Source organism: Halichoerus grypus, chromosome 5 (assembly GCF_964656455.1).
Source record: "Halichoerus grypus chromosome 5, mHalGry1.hap1.1, whole genome shotgun sequence".
NCBI lineage: Eukaryota > Metazoa > Chordata > Mammalia > Carnivora > Phocidae > Halichoerus > Halichoerus grypus.
In genome coordinates this window covers 44415693-44436894 of record NC_135716.1, presented here as the reverse complement: position 1 = coordinate 44436894, position 21202 = coordinate 44415693, and the positions used below count along the sequence as shown (strand labels likewise).

The 21202-nt window shown below is 35.8% G+C and overlaps 1 protein-coding gene across 3 annotated transcripts in view; it reads right to left on the bottom strand.

Annotated features, from left to right (window-relative positions):
- Nucleotides 1-21202, bottom strand: part of TMEM64 (transmembrane protein 64) — a 325182-nt gene that overhangs the window by 292922 nt on the left and 11058 nt on the right. For 2 of the 3 annotated variants that reach the window (XM_078072242.1, XM_078072241.1), the window contains exon 2: nt 15596-15751. In XM_078072242.1, the coding sequence (XP_077928368.1) occupies nt 15596-15751 (156 nt within the window). Of the gene's footprint in view, nt 1-6697; nt 10551-15595; nt 15752-21202 lie in introns of those variants that run through there. The other variant, XM_036117180.2, reaches the window with a different exon arrangement.

Sequence of the window (21202 nt, the reverse complement as noted above, 5' to 3'; positions counted from 1 at the left end):
TCGTAGGGTAGCTCTATTTTCAACTTTTTGAGGAATCTCCATACTGTTTTCCAGAGTGGCTGCACCAGCTTGCATTCCCACCAACAGTGTAGGAGGGTTCCCCTTTCTCTGCATCCTCGCCAACATGTCATTTCCTGACTTAATTTTAGCCATTCTGACTGGTGTGAGGTGGTATCTCATTGAGGTTTTGATTTGGATTTTCCTGATGCCAAGTGATATTGAGCACTTTTTCATGTGTCTATTGACCATGTGGATGTCTTCTTTGGAAAAATGTCTGTTCATGTCTTCTGTCCATCCCTTGATTGGATTATTTGTTCATTGGGTGTTGAGTTTAAGAATTTCTTTATAGATTTTGAATACTAGCCCTTTATCTGATATGTCATTTGCAAATATCTTCTCCCATTCTGTCGGTTGTCTTTTGGTTTCCTTTGCTTTGCAAAAGCTTTTTATCTTGATGAAGTCCCAATAGTTCATTTTTGCCCTTGCTTCCCTTGCCTTTGGTGATGTTTCTAGGAAGAAGTTGCTGTGGCTGGGGTTGAAGAGGTTGCTGCCTGTGTTCTCCTCAAGGATTTTGATGGACTCCTGTCTCACATTTTGGCCTTTCATCCATTTTGAGTCTATTTTTGTATGTGGTGTAAGGAAATGGTCCAGTTTCATTCTTTTGCATGTGGCTGTCCAATTTTCCCAACACCATTTGTTGAAGAGACTGTCTTTTTTCCATTGGACATTCTTTCCTGCTTTGTCAAAGATGAGTTGACCATAGAGTTCAGGGTCCATTTCTGGGCTCTCTATTCTGTTCCATTGATCGATGTGTCTGTTTTTGTGCCAGTACCATACTGTCTTGATGATGACAGCTTTGTAATAGAGCTGGAAGTCCGGAATTGTGATGCCGCCAGCTTTGCTTTTCTTTCTCAACATTCCTCTGGCTATTCGGGGTCTTTTCTGGTTCCATACAAATTTTAGGATTATTTGTTCCATTTCTTTGAAAAAAGTGGATGGTATTTTGATTTGCATTAAATGTGTAGATTGCTCTAGGTAGCACTGACATCTTCACAATATTTGTTCTTCCAATCCATGAGCATGGAGCGTTTTTCCATTTCTTTGTGTCTTCCTCAATTTCTTTCATGAGTATTCTATAGTTTTCTGAGTACAGATTCTTTGCCTCTTTGGTTAGATTTATTCCTAGGTATCTTATGGTTTTGGGTGCAATTGTAATGGGATCGACTCCTTAATTTCTCTTTCTTCTGTCTTGTTGGTGTATAGAAATGTGATTTCTGTGCATTGATTTTATATCCTGCCACTTTACTGAATTCCTGTATGAGTTCTAGCAGTTTTGGGGTGGAGTCTTTTGGGTTTTCCACATAAAGTATCATATCATCTGCAGAGAGTGAGAGTTTGACTTCTAGTTTGCCAATTCGTATGCTTTTTATTTCTTTTTATTGTCTGATTGCTATGGCTAGGACTTCTAGTACTATGTTGAATAGCAGTGGTGATAGTGGACATCTCTGGCATGTTCCTGGACTTAGGGGAAAAGCTCTGTTTTTCCCATTGAGAATGATATTCACTGTGGGTTTTTCATAGATGGCTTTTATGATATTGAGGTATGTACCCTCTATCCCTACACTCTGAAGGGTTTTAATCAGAAAGGATGCTGTACTTTGTCAAATGCTTTTTCTGCATCTACTGAGAGGATCATATGGTTCTTGTTCTTTCTTTTATTAATGTATTGTATCACATTGATTGATTTGTGAATGTTGAACCAACCTTGAATGCTGCAGTTTTAAAACCCTGTTTTGGGAGAATGATACCTTCGGGACAGTTGACTTATTTTCTCATTTTAAAAAATCTGAATCTATAGATCTAAAATAAAGTACCTCTTTTTAAAAAATAAGCTTTATAAACTTGGTTTTACTGTAGGATGCCTCAGATATCATGAAACTTAGGAAATACACTAAGATGTTCATATATTTTACTTTATAAATTTTATTCGATATTGATAGTCATTATTTCAGGGCTTTGGAAACAATCAAAAGGAAAATACTTTTTAAATTACAGATAATATAGAAATAACTTACGTATGACTTTCAGTAGCGGTAACACCAATTTGGATGGGTTGGTATGTTGGACTCAACATACTCCGACTACTACTGATTTCACTATTAACATTTTTGGAGGGTTAGAGGACAAGAACTCTAGCTCGATTGTTTATAAATATGAGGACAGAGAACAGGAACCTGGGGAAAAGTCAGAGCCAAAGTCCATTTGATGAAGCTTCTCCCTAGTGAATGGCAGAGCTGAGACACAAGTGTCACCGTTAAACTGACAGATTAAGTAAAATGCTTTAAGTCTTTCAACAGCAGCTTTCTCAAGACCTCTCGAGACAATCTTGAGTAGGGGTCAAACAAAATACACATCTTACAGGACACTGGAACAGATTTCTTGGTCCTTATGAATATTTGTGACATCTTCCTAGAAATCCCCTCACTGAAATGTCAAGATCACTGACCCCTCCTTGCTTTTTTTCACTCCTAAGGAATTGTTTTCCTGCCTACTTAGTTTTGTTTTTGCTTTCCCACTCACCTGTTACTGGGGTGCCCAAAAAGAACTACCACCTATCTTTATCTAAAGAATGTTGGCTATTATTTTTATCAAATTTGTGTAACAGCAAACATATAAAATATACAAAATCTACATGTTTTATATCTTTCAGACACAGACCAGAGTTAAACATTTTTAAATAAGAATGTTCTCTGAAAGAATACTTGAGTAGCCTTAAGCTAATTGTATTTAAGAAAACTCTCATTTACAATTCCCTTTGATGGTAACAATGACAGTGAATTGAAAATGAGAGTAGTCTTCCCCCTATTATATATGTAATAAAGCAACTAGTTACCTGTTTGTTAACGCTAGGAAGCTTCTAATGAGCCCCAGGAGAGAAAGTAATTCCCAAAGTTCTTACGAGGAGTGAGCCTAACGCGAGTGCAAATTTAAAACCACATTTAGAGCTCATCCTGTTTTCAGCCACTATCACAATAGATGGTGATGCTGGAAGCAGGAATGGTCAGCCCATTGTAGCCTGATGGAAAATTACAATAAATATTTTCTGAGGCAAGTGCTCACAAATCCAGCACGGTGGCAAGCCTTCCTCTTGGATAAGCAAGCAGAATCCTAGCTTTTAGGTTTCTTCCTAAACCTATTACCCCTCCATCTTCCTTGCTACACTGAGTGGCTAGCCTCCACGCAGTTGCTAAAGCCAGAAACAAAAAATTATCTTTAATTACCCTTTTTCTTACCGCCCCCCCCCCGCCCGATATCCAATTCATTAATGAGTCTGGATAATTCTATCACTTAAATCTACCGTGACTCTCTCTTTGCTTACCATACCTCCTGGCCCACTCAGTGTTAGCTGGACATCTGCGAATAGCCTTCCAATTTGTCTCCAGACTTTCCTTCTTGGCTCCTCTGAGTCCATTCCCCATATTCCACATTTACTTCTTGAAAGATGAGAATTTCAAATTTATAGACAAGTTGCAGGAATTGTGCAAAGACCTTTATCTTCTGAACCCAGTTTCAGACATGATGATCCACTCATTATCCCTGAATTCTCTAGTGAGCATTTCCTCTCATGCCATCAAGATGGTTATCACCATCTAATACAAAGAACCAGTCCAAGTTTTCCACTTATCTTAATAATGTTCTTTGTAACAAATTCAATATAGGATCACACATGCATTTAGTTATCTCATCTCTTTAGATTCCTTCACCGTGGAACAGGTTTTCAGTCTTTTTTTTTATCATAATCTTGACAGTTTTCGGGACTACAGGCCAGTTGTGTTTACAAGGTACCTCAGTTGGGTTTGTCTGGTGTTTCCTCATGAAGAGATTCAGATCATGCATTTTTGGCAGAAATATCACAGAAGTGATTTTTTCCCCCTTATTGCATCATAGCAGATTGTATCAGTTCAGGTCTTCCAAGAAACAGATGCAAGTTGAATTAAACACGAGAGACTTACTGAGGGAAATGCCTGTGAAGAATAAAGGGCAAGAAGCAGGAGTTGGCAGAGAGGGCCTTTTGACTAAGACTTGGGACTAACACCTGAGAAAGGAGCAAAGGATGGACCTCAGTTTGCAGGTCAGTCCTGAGAAAACCTCAGCCCGACTGATGGGATGTCCCTAAGGAAATGTTTCCTGTTAAGAGGAATCCCACATCATCAGGAATGGACCTTGCCCAGTGACTGGCTGGGAGCAGCCTAGGAGAGTGGACGTCAGCATTCATGGACATGCACCTAGTTCCTTTCTCTGAAGTGGTGTGGATCTGCCATAATTTGTGCAGCCATTCCCCTACAAGCTGTGTTCACTTTGTTTCCAGTTGTTTGACACTAAGAACAATGCTGCACTTAATACAAGACATCAGAAATGCCAGGGGTGGAAGTTGAAGCAGGCAGGCTGTGAATTCCTTGGAGGAAGTTTGCAGGAAACTTCTTTGTATATGGTCTTCCTGAATTCTCTCCTTCTCTGGCAGCGGGAAACATTCAGGCCCCTCAGCTGCTCTCAGCCTACTGAGGCCAGGGAGAACTGACATATTTTGGTGGGGCCCATATCAAACTTCCACTGAGAAGCCCAAGAATTTCAAAGTAAAAGTCTCCCCAAGATCTCCGGCTCTCCAGTCTTTCCTCCCAGCAGAGAAAGCCCTGCTCTCTGGGAAACCAGAGAAAATCGGAGGCGGGCTTTCTCTGCTAAGACCCTCACAGAAAGCAAACCTCATCTGTGCCCAGCAGTCTGTAGATCCTAGCAGCCAAGCGGAGGAAAGACAATCTCAGGTTCCATGTTCCCAGAATCTGTTCCAAGTCCATCTAATAATGTAATGCACTCCTTTGAAAACTACCTAGAATGTGGATTCCATGCAAAGCCATTCTTCTGTAAATTTAAAGTACCTGATGACACAAAACCAGTTAATTAACTTAAAATTGGACTAATGAACTGAAAAACCTTAATGGAAAACCACTCAGTTCCCTGCCCTCCTTGCTGAGGTCAACTTAGTGCAAGACTGGGAGAGATAATGAGTATGAAACAGGCCATGCTTCAAAACATTTCTACTGAAAAGCGCTTTGTAACTAATAAGGACAGAATCAAGGAATTCCCTCTTAGCTGCTTCTACTATATGGTGGTCATAAATTTTATGCATCCTAGGATAAACACACTTACATTAAAACATACCACTCTAGGGATGGGGCGCCTAGGTGGTGCAGTTAAGCGTCCAACTCTTGGTTTCAGCTAAGGTCATGATCTTAGGGTCCTGGGATCAAGCCCGGTGTGGGGCTCTGTGCTCAGCTTGGAATCTGCTTGTCCCTCTTCCTCTGCTCCTCCCCCCGCTCATGTGCTCTCTCTCTCTCTATATATATCTCCATCTATCTCTATAGTGAATAAATAAAATCTTAAAAAAAAAAACCCATACCACTCTAATGGTATATCTACTGTAAAAATTTTGTAATTTTCAAATTATTCTTTTTTGGTTCAATGCATATTCTACTCATTCTCTTCTATTCCACTTCTCTGCATATTTTGTGATTTTTAAGCCTTTCACCCAGCAGATTGCCCTACAGAGTATTAGTCATTTTTAAGACAGTAATATCAGTTAGTAATTACTGTTTAGGTAATCAACTTTGTTGAAACATGGCAAAGTGATTAAATTTACCGTATACACATATACTATTTTAATACCACCGTGCATTTAATGCTATCCCTAAAAATGTTCAATACTGACCTCCTAATACAGTATACTACTACTACGTTTTCCCCACGATGAGTGCTGACAGGCACCGTCGACCAAAGAGGCATGGCAGAGAGTACTGTGCAATCGGGTAATGAGCACTCGCACTGCCAGACACACTCATCCAGTCAGTGCTCCACTGTACCTCTCCAGTTGAAAGCAGTCTGTAACATGGGGCATCCCCCCTTTGGCCTAGTTTATGTTCTAGCAAGCAATTTTGACCAAAAATGGCCAAAAAAGATGTACATAACAGTGTGGTAACTGCTACAAACAAACAAGGACAAGTATTATTTTAGGTGCGGAGATGAAAGTGTTATGACAGCCGAGTATGCCCTCAAGGCAACAGTCATGGAAGGAGGGTAGAGATCCATAGGAAATCATTTTGGTTAAAGTCTTTCAACATTATGAAGGCATCGTAAACATTACTGCAGCCTGGGACAAATGACTAAAGATTTTTTTTTTTTTTTTTTTTTTAAAGATTTTATTTATTTATTTGAGAGAGAGAGCACATGAGAGGGGGGAGGGTCAGAGGGAGAAGCAGACTCCCTGCCGAGCAGGGAGCCCGATGCGGGACTCGATCCCGGGACTCCAGGATCATGACCTGAGCCGAAGGCAGTCGCTTAACCAACTGAGCCACCCAGGCGCCCTGACTAAAGATTTTTTTGACAGGCAGGTGGCATTTTGTGATTTAGGGGTATTAGAAAAAAAAAAAAAAAATCAAAGAGCAAGTGGCAACGTTAGACATCAGAATCATTTCTCCAGAAGCCTCTGCTATAACCGTAACCATAACCACCCTCTTCTAGGTCAGTCACCACCATTCCGTCTTAGAAGCATGTCCTCCCTTCCTCCTAAATTGCTCCCTCCCATGTCACATGTCTCTATATCCATCAAATTATAGAGGGAAAGAAACAGAAGAAAGAAGGAAAATAAAATATCACCTTTTATTTTCTCAGGCACACAAGTGATCTGGGATATCAATTATCATGAGATTTTACTGATTCACCCTTCAAATGATCTATTTTAAATCTTCAGCTACTGTAGAAAATAGTTTGCAGCAATCACTTAGCAATTCCAAAGTACCAAGTTATAATTTAGTTGTGAAATAAATAGTTCATGTTCAATATGCAAAGTTATTAGAACTCCTGAGTTTCAAATATCCTGTGGAACAGGTGATTCCTCCCCCTTCTTTAAAGGCTTTTAAACTTAAAGAGATGACCTTTAAAAAAATGATATCCTAACTAGCTTATTATAGCAGAAATCAGCAACGTCCAATCTAAACACCAGATAGTGTAATTTTTACCATTGTTCTGATAAGTGAGTGGCCTCGGAAACAAATTCCATCACTGAAGTCATCAACCTCGGTCAGTATCACTGTTCCTGAGGTCCTCCCGAACCTTTCTTTTTCTCTGTGAACGCCACTTGATTTTGAATAGCATGGATTTACCATGCATCTAAGGAGTGACCTGGATCACCTTGGCACACACCTAGCCTCTTTCTCAACATTCTAAAGCTAGTCCCACAAATACTGACATAAGTAAGCCATAGCACCTTCCCCAAGAACAGTCCAAATCAGCATTGCACGTTAACACACACAGAAAGGCTGGGACATGCCGGTGGCTAGGGCACTGAGCTCAGTTACAGCAAGGATGTAAGAGTAACTACTGAACTTAGCCTCTCAAGGAGGGAAATGGTTTATAGTCATATGTTTGACCCTATCAAAGGAAAGTCATCTTAGGTTTGCAGTTAGTTACAAAGTACATTAAACAAGAGTATAGCTGGCTCTGAACAAATCCACACACTTTTGAACACAAACTCAAAACACACGTTCTAATGACAGAGATTTGGTTCTATTATCTTCATAAACCAAAGAGTACAGATTTCAAGTTATTTCACAAATCAGATGATCAAATGAAAATGGACATGAAAGCACTTAGTAAATTATTATGTACACGTTTTTAAAAAGATGTGCTGTTTAAAGATAATTTACATGACAAAATTTGGCGAAGAGTAAACAAATCATTAACAATAAACCAAAAAACTATGGAAAACTAGGGGAAAGGCCCAAAGAATTAAAAATAGAACATATCTTTCAATCAGATTGAGAAATTAGGTATGTTGTATACTTTTTAAAATGTTCATAAAGCAACTTTATACTGCAGTTTGAAAAATCAAAACATTTTCTTTTACAAATACACACTCTAGAACTGGAGGCATCATTTGGGCAACGTACAAGGATCCTGTTAAATTTGTTGCTGCCATAAATCTGGGATGCAGGGTTAAAGATGGAGTGAATAAGGCATGGCAATGCTTCATACAATTTATAGAGAGCACATCTAAAACCCAGTAACCAAATTCAGCTATCAAACAGCATAAATATAATGGATTGTTGTTTACTTGGAGGCCAAAAATAAAGCAGCAAAGGAAAATTGCAGCTTTAGATTAGTATTTTAGAAATAGTAAATCCATACTATTTTAAGTAAAAAATGGATGATTTTATTATATAAAATTATGATTGGCAGAATACAGAAAAATTATTTCTCTTCTACCTTTACATACTTATTTTAAGTATGAAGTAAAATGCAACAACTGGAAGAACTCATTACAAACTACTAAAAGGTATTCATTTGGTGAAATTATTCGTTACAAAATGCTAATAAATGCACTTCAAAATACATGAAGTGTAACATAAGTCTGAAAGTAGTGATCTTAAATGATTCCTTTAACAAAAACTTACCAACAAACAAGAAGCACAAGAAAAATATTGTCAAGTTAGACAGAAAAGAATAAATCAAGCATATTGTTCATCGGGATTATTAAACTAAAATTATTTTAAAAAATAAAAACAAGTAATTAGGATTAAAAAAAAGAATACGAATATTCTAGTACTATATATTTTTTTCTACCAGTGAAAGAAAGAAGGATTTGGAGGCCAATTAAGTACTGTAGACCCAGGTGCCTCTTGGATCATTTGCACTGAGGTCTTGGTATGGAAATCAATAAATGAACTTCTCTGTTACCCAAAGGTGAGAAAACTTAAACATGATGAAGGAAAGGAAATCAATTATAACTGCAATAGGGGAAAAAAACTTATGCATTAAAATCAAATGCAATGTGTCTATAGCATCAGACTAGAAAAATCTGCTCCCAAAGAATTCTTTTGCACTTTAGTAAATCAGGGCAAAGGTTTTACCCTAATGAAAAGGCAAATGGGAGGTCTCTGATAAGGTGGAATATTCATAGCCAAAAAAGAGATACCAACCAGAAAATTTGCATTCATATTTATAATCTGGGTTGTAAAAAAACTAGTCATCAAGTTCACAATTAAACCATTTTAAAAACATAAGGTGATAGATGGGTAATACATATGTCGTATGAATCATATGCCAAATTATTGTATGCTATATCCCTAAGTGCTATTAATAAATACACTCAATTCATGCTACAAGAGAAAGAATTGAGACTTAATTTCACATTTCAGAATTCCTGAGTCTTATCAGAGAAAAACAAGTACCAAAAAACAAACAAAATAAACCTACTTTATAGTAGGGCAAATAATACAAATTCGGGCATTAAGTTAACATTATATTTATAGTTTTAAAGCTGAAGACTATGGGGACATATATATGCAATTCAGTGGACTTATAAACATGATTTTAAAGCTTGGTTTTTTTTTTAAAGGCTATTTGATGAAACAAGGCCACCTGAGTGACATCATCAATGATGGTTAAGTCCATCATTTTAAAGGAATAGATCTTTATCTCAAAGCCTAATGATGAATATAAAAAGAAAAGGAAGTTTATTTTACTAAAACTTTTTAGTAAGACTGCAATGGGACAGCCCTTTGATGAAAGATCTAACGAGAGTAAAGCCAATATAATGGAATTAGAACATGGGTTCTAATTTGAGCCACCGCCCATTAAATAATTTCCCTTTTGTTTTGCATATTCCACAGTGAAAATAAAAAGGTATCTTAAGAGCACTTCAGTCCCACAATGTAGGATTTAAGCTTGTGTGAAAAGGTGTAAATGGCCCTGCAATGATGCTTGCAAAAATACATTCAACCGAAAGTTAATGTCTATTTTCTAACTAGTAAGGAAAAGGGAAGCAAAGTGGTCCCACTTAAAACAAAAAACAAAACAAAAAAAACTATCTTTTCTGAAAAGGACACAGAACATCTAAATAATATCATACATTTAAAATTACATACTTTTACTCATCATTATAAGTAGGGAAGATGCTTACAACTATTCATGGACTTTATAAATAAAGACACTAAGCAGAAAAATATTTGGGTTATTTCTCTGTTCTTAAGTACCCAGAAAGAAAACAATTAAAAAACACTAAAGTGCAGACCTATGGGCCACTGTGGGCGTAATAAATGATAAAGAGGTGCAGCCCAAATTTGCATCTACATTTACAATTACATATCCAGAAAATGATTCTTCCTTTAAAAAAATTGTGCAATTTAAAAACTAGTCAGTTTTGTTTGTGCCTTAATACAATTAGAACTTGTCTCTGCCTGCTGGTAAGGTGACCACTAGACCTTGGACAGCACACTAGCTCTTGACAATCATACATTTCATTAGAGTCACACAATATTGATTCCACCTCCAGAAAATGTTAGGGTCCTCTTGTTGTAGAATGAAGAGCCACTGGTATTTGGTTGATTGCCTTTAACCAGAGAGGTTTTCAGTTCCATTTCACAAGCTACAATAGCTGCATTCAATTCCACTTGAGCTCGATGAACTACATAAAACATGAGGCCTATACTTATAATAATCTGTGAATAAAAATAAAACACTACAGTTAACAATATTTTACACAGGGGAAAAAAAGGGAGAAATAAACCCAATAAATATTTGGCTTAGAAATGTTTCAAACAGGATGCTTCTCAAATATGGTCAGGTAACAATTTTAAATAGGTTATACACAGTTGCCACTCATTCTTTCGTTGGGGCATCTATTGAGATTAGAGGGCTAAAATCTTTAAGTCACCAATGTAGGATATCAGGTTAACACAAGGCAAGTAGACATCGCTTTTAGTCCATATAAATGATGTTTCCTAGATACAAGTCAAACTTGTCTCTTTGTACCAAAAAGCTTCCTTCAAGGAATAAAAAAAAAAAAAGTCTACAACAGAGGTCTGCTAACTAAATCTTATTAATGTAATTAATGCAATATCATATCTTTGCACATCTATAAATGTCCACAGGTATTCCTAAGTCCACTCACAGAGAAGCACTACCATTTGCAAATGAACTACCTGGTGCAGCCAAAATTCAAAATATTAAGAACCACTTTAAAAAAATGAAATGCCAATAAACTTCAAAAGAAATTAACAAGAGACCATGAACAAATTGTCTGTGCTTAGGGAAAAACAAAAACAAAGGAAAACATGGTGATCGAGAAAAAAATGCCCATCAGAGGGATATTAGAAAAAGCACTGACATGAAAGTCAGGTGCTAGTCTTGGTTTAGCCACTCAACTAGTGATATGACTTCACATCACTATGTGGGCTTCTGCCTCTGTCCGATAGGAAGCTGTGGTCCCTCTTTATGTGTTAATGTGCTTTAACATTCTATATATAGTTCATCAGAATGTCTAGGCAGTACACATCTTCTAAATGGTATTTATTCCAAACTTCATTTGTAGATCAGTTTTTCAGAGTTTGGAGCAAATATTCTCAGTGCAACAAGGTTAGAACAGGTGATGTTTAATGTCCCAGTAAGTTTCAAAGGCTGCTATATTCATAGTGACCCTAAAATATAACACTGGTTCAATTAAGCCTACCCATAATTTTAGCAGTTTTGTGGGAAAAGTATTCTGAATACAAACATTGAGGGTAGTGGGGGAAGGGCAGAGGCAGACATGCTGGGGGTGGGTTAGAGAGGGGAATCTGGAACATGTGCAAGGGGGGCACTAGTAAGTGGGTATTCATTACTCCATAGAATTCTGAGCAAATTAGGTATTTTAAAGGTGGGCCTTCAAATCTTGTGTTCGTTCTCTAACGTGAGCTCTCTTAAAAAAAAAAAAAAAAAAAAAAAAACAAGATCTACTTACTGAAAACCCTAAGTCTGATACTTATCAGCGTTACGATGACACCATGTGAAGACATAGAAAGCACCTTAGAACTAACTTGGAAAGGGTGTGGATGAGGTGCTAAACTCTGCCTCAGCCATGCTGAATTTGAGGTGCCTAACAGAGATCCAAAGCAGTGCAGGGAACAGGTCCAAAGCTATGGCAAGAAGGCTGAGCTCAGGATGTGTATGAGGGAGTCCTTACACAAAGAAACAGAATAGCAGCCACCACATTAACAGGGTTTGCTAGCAAGAAAGGTTTTCAGAGTAAGAACAGAAAGCTTAGGCTAGAATCATGAGGAACACCAATTTTCAGGTGAAAAGAGGAAGACACACTGATTAATGAACCAGGCAAGTGGAAAAAACAATCAAAATAGCTAAGCGAAGAAAGTGTTTTAAAAAGCATGGTTAACAGAATGCTAGGTTGCTAAGAGATCAAGCCAGATGAAAACTGGAAAATGCATCTGATTTCAACAAAGTTAACAATGACAGCCATAGAAAGCAGGCTTAGATCTAGCAGAAAACCTTTTTCAGGTTCCCAGTGAAAGTAAACTGGCTATTTCTTTACATGGGATTTTCCCCAGATGCCCTTCTAGACCCAGGACCTGGCAATTTGTACTAATTCTTTTCCCAACACACCACCTTAGTGAAAATGTAAAATAAAAAAACCCAAAAACCAAAAACCTGTTTTAGAAAGTTTCCCCATTAAAATGAAAGAATGAAACAGAGTAAAAGGACAAGCCTTCTACAGAAAGGCATCTCTTCCACTGTCACAATGGAGAGCAAGCTGAGAGCATGAGCAGAACACAAGAGCATTAGTGGATTTCTTAGATGGAAATTGAGGGGTTTCTCATTTGAAGGCTTCTGATTTTTCTGTTAAGCAAAAGAGGTAATCTGTTGAGATTGAAGAGGAAAGTGGGGATAGGAATCAAAATTGTGAGGAGTTGAGATAGGTTTGCAATAGTCATTGAGGAAATGGGGGAGTGCGAAGACAAAGGAAACAGTTGGGCTATGGGGCAATGTTGAGAAACCAGCAGAAGGTTTGCAACTAAGAATTAAATATTACCAATCTGGCTGTATGACTTCCCAAAAACAACAGGTGCAAAGCATATCAAAACTTGGGACTCATCCAGGGTTTTGGCTGGTGGGTACACAGAAAAACATAGGGTGTGGAAAAGAGTAACTGAATTGCGAGTCCACAGAATCTAAGTTGGATTTTTGTACAAGAAATAGTTGTGCCTTCCTCTGAACATCTATCTTGTATTGCTTTAATTTTACACACACTGGACTCTATTTAGGTGGCTATAAAGCTCAGAGGCAAATTTGTGACTTATTTCTAGCAAAATATGAGAAACCTCATGAATACACTTACTCTACTTTCACCTAAGCTTCATCCTTTTTTCCTATGTACTTCCCCTTTCAAGATGACTTCTTTTCCCTCTTGTTTTAAACAATTCTCCTGTATATCTTTTATAAGCTAAATTAAATCCTTTCTGAAATATACTAAGCTATAAGTAACATCAATAAATAAAACTGAGGCATAAATATGCCTTTACTTTTTTTGTTGTGGTGGTTATTGTTGTTTTCATAAATGTCTGGGTTAAGAACTATTTGCCCTTTTTTCCCCCCATCTTGTATGCTAAGCCTAAATTTGTCAGCTCAAACAAAGGGGTAAGAAATCACTGGATAAAAAGAAGACCCTATATTTTTAGAAGCACTACTGACAAATACATGGACTATTCTGTTCTATTATAACTCTACCAATTATAGTTGAATGATTTACTAAGATGCACAGAAATATAAAGTATCAAAAATAGTGAAAATCTTATGAGACCTACTAATAATGGCAAATTCTAATTGCTCAAACATAATATAAAGGGGGAGAAAGATATTTCAAACGGATTATTCATTTTCAGGAAGCTAGAAAAACATAAAATATACTTAAATTTATGCTAAAAAAAATCTGAGAATGCAGTGTATGTTAGAATCTTAAAGTACCTTAAGATAATTATAAACATAAATTATCATGTAGATATAATGCATAAAAAGTTTAATGTGATTAACATACTACATTAATAAAAATAAACCAACTTTAATAAAAACTCTAAACCTAGATTCAGGTTCTTTTAAAAAAAAAAAATATATATATATATATAAGATGTGTATGTATATATATAACTTTGTAGAAAAAAAGTAAAAAAAAAAGATTCCCTGAATGTCAAAAATATTACAAAATTTTTCTTAAAGCAAGCCATTTAATTGATTATCAATTAATTATATTTGTAATATAATAATATATTATATTATATTAATAGTAAATATAATTATACTATTAATTATAGTTCAATATAAATATTCCTAGGCTCACTCTGTTTACTGAACTTGTACTACATAAGCACAGCAAAAATCAACTCTGGCTTTATTTATCATAGTATTTTTAATACAGTATAGTACTTTAAAAATTGAGAATAATGCTAACAACTAAATTTCTAATATGGTATCATATATTTAATAACAAATTAATTAAAACTAACAAGTTGAGGGATCAATAAGATATTGGCTATCTCAGTGTTATATGCTCAGTAAACTATGGTCCTAGTTATGAGCATAGTTCACAGAGCCAACTGCCTTGGTTCACATCGTGGTTCTACCCCTTGCAGCTGTGACTTTAGACAAATTACCCTCCACTGGTGTGCTGATAAACTAGCTCTTGGAGATCAGAGGTAAGAATCTTGATTTGGAGCACCTGCCATTTTCCATTGTATAAATACTCCTGCAACGATCAGTTTCAAGTTACCAATGCTGATGTCACTGAACACAAGAGCTGGGAAGAGATATATACACAATTGGCTGGAGATAATAAAAGTACATACCTCCTAGCCCTTTGGTAGGGATTAAATGAGCTTAAATATATGGCATATAAAGATCTCAATAAAAGTTATTATCAGCATCTTACTAAATCATCAAAAATTATGGTGATTTTAAACCTTGGTAAATCTCAGGAAGGAAATGTGGCACAACCAAAGAAATGAATTTTTTTAACTCTTCCTGTTGCAACTTAAAGGAACTGAATAAATATGCCTACAGAGCAGGATTTTTCTCTCTTATCAACCTTTTATATGTAATTGTATGTACCCTAAACTATATTACAATTTGCATGGCAACAGCAATCAATTATGCAAATCTTATTTAAATTTGTAATGGAATACTTCAGTGCTTTTTATAAAGCAATACTTTCTAAAAAAAAATATTTTGTTCTACATAAAACTGTACTGGAAAAAATTACTTTACATTGCCAGTATAATACTCTTAAAAATACCAACTGGAGAGTTTAATAATTAGAAGATAAAGTAAGATAAAAACCCAACTCTACCAATTCTCACTAAATTTATCTTCAGAAACATAGTATTAACAACACTTCACAAAAACTCAAAATAGAGTAATAATTTTGAAAATCACTGCAAAAAAGAACCTTATTTTTGTCATTCCCTTTTTTGTTTGTTTTAAGAGAATTTTCAGTATCAATTCAGTTTTATAAAAGAGTTCAATTCAGTTTTATAAACTTCCATATATCCACACAATTAAAATGTAAATGTCAAAATATGAGGTATAATCAAAAGAACAAGATATAAAAAGGAAAAAATCCTCCTAAATTATTTTCAATGAAATCTGTTAGGTTTAAATCAGTAATGCCATAGAAAAAGACAATTAAAAAAAAAAAAAAGACAACCCTTGGCCTTAAACTCACCTGTAAACAAAAAACAAAATATCCACTAACACTCTGTTCTGCAATGACATCTTCCATTGTCCGCAGGGTGGTACCCAAGTAAGAATTCAGAAGCTGGGTAGGAAGCAGTCCAACCGAAGATGCCATCAGATAGTTGGGTAAGGAGAGATCAGTAATCTAGAAGAGCAGATTAAAGGAATTGATTCATTATCAAGTAAAATTTCAATTTTACATAAAACTGTGTGTACAAGTCTTCTTAGTGGTTTTTCCTTGGGAGTAGAGGGAGCTGAAACACTTTACAAAGCTTTCCAATTTTTAAAAATGATTATGAAGGGAATACATGCACAATGTAGATTTAGAATGAAATAAGAGTGTAAAGAAAAATTTTAATATTCTATGATTGATTCTACCATTGAAAGATAACATTTGTGACTATCTTTTTTCTTCAATGTAAATAAAATGTGCACACACAGATCACTTTGTAAAAACAGTTTCTTAAGTCTTCCTCATGTCATTAAATAATCTTCATAAGCATGACTTCAGTGGCAGTGTGCTTACTGGGCTTTGAAGCCAGATAACCCCATAATGGCATGCCAGTGCTGAGAATTCAATGAACTACTTTGTCTCTGAGCATCAGTTTTTTCATCTGTAAAATGAGAATAACAACCGACCTTACGTGATTGTTGTTAGGATCAGAAATATTTGTACAATATGTAGCAAATGAATAGCACATGACTGATACTCAAAAAAGGTAGACATTATTATTATTATGCAATTATACTACCACTGTGTGGATGTAGCTCAATTTAACTATTCTTCCACTATGGAATATTTAAATTGCTTACGGGTTTCTTTGTGTATATGTGATTATTTATTTATATTTTTGCTATTATAAATTAAAAAAAACCTGATGAAAACCATTGTATATTAACCTGTGTAGGGGTTAAATATTCCAACAAAACTCATACCCCAGTATTCATGTCCTTATGTGATCTTTTCCCCTAGAATGTGATTTGGACCTGGTGCCTACTCCTAGCAAACAGACTCCAACAGAAGTGAGGAGATGTTACCTTCAATATCAGGTTACAAAAAGAACAGAACTCCATCTCTCCCTACAGCAGGCAAGCCATGTTGTTGAAAGTAGCTCTATGGAGAGGGTCATGTGGCAAGGAACTCATGTCTTCAGCCTACAGCTTGCAAAGACCCGAGGCCACATGAGTGAGCCTGGAGGCAGATTCTCCCCCAGTCAAGCCTTAACTATATAGTCTGGCCACCACTTGATTGCAGGGTTGTGAGAGAACCTGAGTCAGAGGCACTTGTCTATGCTGCACAGAAATTCCCATCCCACAGAAACTGTGAGATAATAAATGCTTATTTTTAAGTCACTCAGTTTTGGAGTGTTACACAGGAAGAAATGACTAATACAATATGTATCTCCATTATTTTAGGATAGATCACTAGGAGCAGAATCATTGGATCCAATAGTAAAGCCTGTTTTCCCAAAAAGTTCACACTGATTTATGTATCTATCAATAAATAATACATGAGTGTGTCTATTTCACCATACTCTTACCAACTTTAGGTATTAAATTTCAATCTTCCCTAGTCCGATGGAGTAAAGATGATATTTCATGATTGTTTATCCTATATATTTTAATTTATATTGATAGTAGTTTTAAATGTACATTTTCCTATTTGCATTTCTTTATGGCTTTCCTTGTTCATATTTGCCCATTTTTATTGGAATGTTAATTTTTTTATTTATTCATAAGAGCTCTTTATATAGTAAGGGCAACCTTTGTCTATTACATTTCGCAAATATTGTCCTCTAAAGTGTCCCTTATCTTTTACGTTTTGACATACAAATGTTTCAGAATTTTTACATAATCAAACATTATCAATCTTTTCCTTTGATTTTTCCTTTTCTTTTTTCTTTAGCTTTAGGCCTTTTTATTCTTCTTTTTTTTTTTTTTAACCTATATTTCTTTTCTATTTTCCTTTTTAACATTTACCACTTATTCCTTCTGGAATTTAATTAAAGGTGAGGATATGAGCCTTATTTCTCCCCTTCCCCAGTAGCCAATTTTCCTAGCACTACTTATTGAATAATCAATAACTTCTATGATTTGTGATGTTTACTTTGTTACAAATGAAGTAATTATATATCAAGGGTCTATTTGGGGCTCTAATACTGTCCACTGACATCTTAAATCTTGTATTGAAACCAAATTGTTGCAAAGACTATCAGTTGATATCTGACAAAGAATTCCCTATCCTGCAAACCCTTTCATTACTCTTCTTTTTAAAACTGCCATAACTATTCATACCTATTCATTTTACAAAGAAGTTTTAGGATCATTTTATATTGGGACTAAATTAAATTTATAAATTAATCTGGACAGAACTGAAATCCCCACAATATTCAATATTCTTATCCAGAAATGTTTCTATAATTACTCAAAATCTTTACATCTCTTATTAAAGTTTGATGGTTTTATTTATGTTATATATTTCTTATTCATGTACCTTTAAGCATTTGTGTTTTTGTTGTTGCTAGCGCTGTTAATTTTGAGAACTTTTCTATATCCACATCTAGGTTTACTAGTATGTAAGAAAGTTACTGGCCACTTTACTGAACTTTTTTTTTGCTAATGTTAAGATCTGGTACTTTAAAAGCGTACTCTAACTACAATCTAATCTAATAATCATGTAAGTCGTATTTTCAATAAAGCTACATTCATCTCTATTCACAGATGATTAACTGGAGATTCACCACTGCTGGTCTGGAAAGAATACTACAGTGACTGGTTAACAATTTAACTAAACATTACTGACTCCAGGCTGCCCGTGCAAGATGTTCTGGTAGGTGCCTGCAAGAAAGAGAAAGTAAGATACAACTCCTACCATAAAGGATTTACACACTGACAAAGACACATCAACAACATCAAAAATAGACAGTAAAGGGTTCTTGAGAAGGACTATGTGTAGAGCATTAAAGAGTAACCAGGGATTAATATTAGCTGCAGGAATAGGGGCCAAAGGGCAACCATGTGGGAAAAAAAGGCATTTGAAATGGACTGTTAAAGCTAAATATGGGTTTGGCAAGCAGAGAGAGGTGGGATGAGAAAGCTAAAGTGTTCTAAGAAGAGACTGAACAAGGACAATGTGGCTCAGAATGTACAGGATGTATCTGTGCGGTTGGCAGTGGGGTTTGGACTGTTCACAGAGCACATGCAAGGGAATCCTATACAGGACAAGAACTTAGAGTGATACTTGTTAGGGGCCTGGGCAGAAAAGGGAAATGAGTCTGTACCCAGTAGAAAAGCAGTGGAGAGTCTAGTCAAGGAATGAGATGAATGAGAGGGAGAAAGGCTCCTCTGTCAGTTTCGGGTACTTATAGCAACAGAGACAGTCAAATGTATAAAATGAGTACATACGACAAAAAATGAATCATAATTATTATATTGCAGTTAATAATAAAACATTACAGGTTTTGAAAGTTGTCTTTAAAGTAAATATTTCAGTTCCGAAATGTCAGAATGCAAAGCTTCAGTCCATAGTCTTTAAATGTAATGAAATTTCTCCAAGTAAAACATAAAATTGACATTCAGATGTGAAATCAGTAATATCCAAATGATCGATGTTAAGAACAGATCTCATAAATGTGAAATAACTCTACAACTCAACTCTTTAACAAGACCTTTGTCCAGGGCAGAAATCAAGTATCACCAAACCTTTTTATGACAAAACCTCATCCTAGGGAAAAAGCAAGTGTTATTGTTTATATATATGTCCTTTCTGAAAAGCTGTATATCAAAAGAAAGTAAAAAGCTAATTTTGGCTCATTGTGCTAAACACTTCCACTGGAGTGTCAAATAATTTAACCAGTACAGCAACACAATCACATACACACACATTTTTCAGCTATTACTAACTTTATTAAGATAAACAGGTTCCGAATTATTCCAATACAGCACTTCCAACATGCTAAGATCCTATTCAGAATCTGCATCTAGCTCCATTCTTTGAAAAACATAATAAATTTAGAATACGTGTTCCCACAAAGACCTATCCAAGCTTCTCTCCCCAATAAGTTCTCACCCACCAACTTCTTAAAAATCTGTCTGCTTGTCCTACTTGCCAGAAAGACATTAAATGTGAGCCTAGAATATTCTCATTGGAGTTCCTGCCTACAACATCCTGGGATCTTGGCTCAAGATGGTTTTCCTACTCCAAAGAACTAGAAATCTCAACCTAGGACGTCATTGTTGTCCTGTTGTTCAGTCTCTGTGGTCATAAATACTCGAGTAAGAGTTTCAGGGACGGTGAGTGTTGACTGCCATCCTCCCATGCTTTTTAATATTCTAGAAGCACTGTAGAGGCATATACATTCTTATTCCCAGAGGTACTGTTCTTTCCTTGGAAATGGAGTTCATTTCTCTGGGCCAGTATGGGTTAATGCAGAACATGACCTTATACCAAACAGATCCTGAAAACAAAGAGCCCATCTGAGGGGGGAAAAAAAAAAAAAAAGAAGAAGGTAAAAATAAAAAGAAATGCTTAACTGAAGAGCAAGAGTTGACTTATCTTTGAGGCTGACAGTAAGAGAACCTTTACCTTCAGATGGATCACTCAGATGCTCCTGGAACCCGGGGCCTGCTGTCCTCTCAGGCACACACAAAATACAGCTCCCCAGGCAAACCCTCCACTTCCTCAGTTTCCAGCTATTTATACAATGGCTTTACCGACTTTAATTTAATCCACTAAGAAACTACATAATTTTCACACAGAGTATCTTGACATAGATCTAATGAAGACTATAAAGGGGATCTATCTGTGTTCAGAAGAACTCAAATTTTATCCACAGTTCTGTGAATCTAGTATTAGTTTCAGCAAATTATACCTTCCTGAATTTTCTTGGTTTATACAATAAGGATGCTGTTTTATTGACAAAGTTGCAATTCAGGTAAATTCCAATTAAAAACATATTTAATAATATTATATAGAAAAAAAATCACGAATCCCCAAAATAATTTTTAAGAAAGGAATGGCCAAAGGAAATAAAAATGAGTACAGTTTGATCTTTTCATCTAATTACTATTTATTGATAAACTGTGTGTTTTATTTTGTGTGTGTGTGTATATATATATCCTCAAAATACTATCAAAATATTTGAGGAGATATATATCCTCAAAATACTATTGATATTTTAGAAACAGTTGCAAATGGCAATTGACCCTTGAACACCATGGGTTTGAACCATGCAGGTCCACTTATACATGGACTTCTTCTAGTAAAGACAGTACACTCCTGTAAATGTATTTCTCTTATGATTTTAATGGCATTTTCTTTTCTCTAGCTTACTTTATTGTAAGAAAACAGTAGATAATATGTTATTTGTATATAATAACATACAAAATAGCTGTGAATCGACTCCTTACACTATCAGTAAGGCTTCTGGTCAACACTAGGCTATCAGTAGTTAAGTTTTTGGGGAGTAGATTTTTGACTGAGCAGGGGCAGGTGGGGGGTCAGTACCCCAACCCCTCATTGTTCTGAGGGTCAACTGTAGTTTTCACTTCCAGAAATATAAAAATTTCAAAACCAGTATAAGAAAAAACATTAACT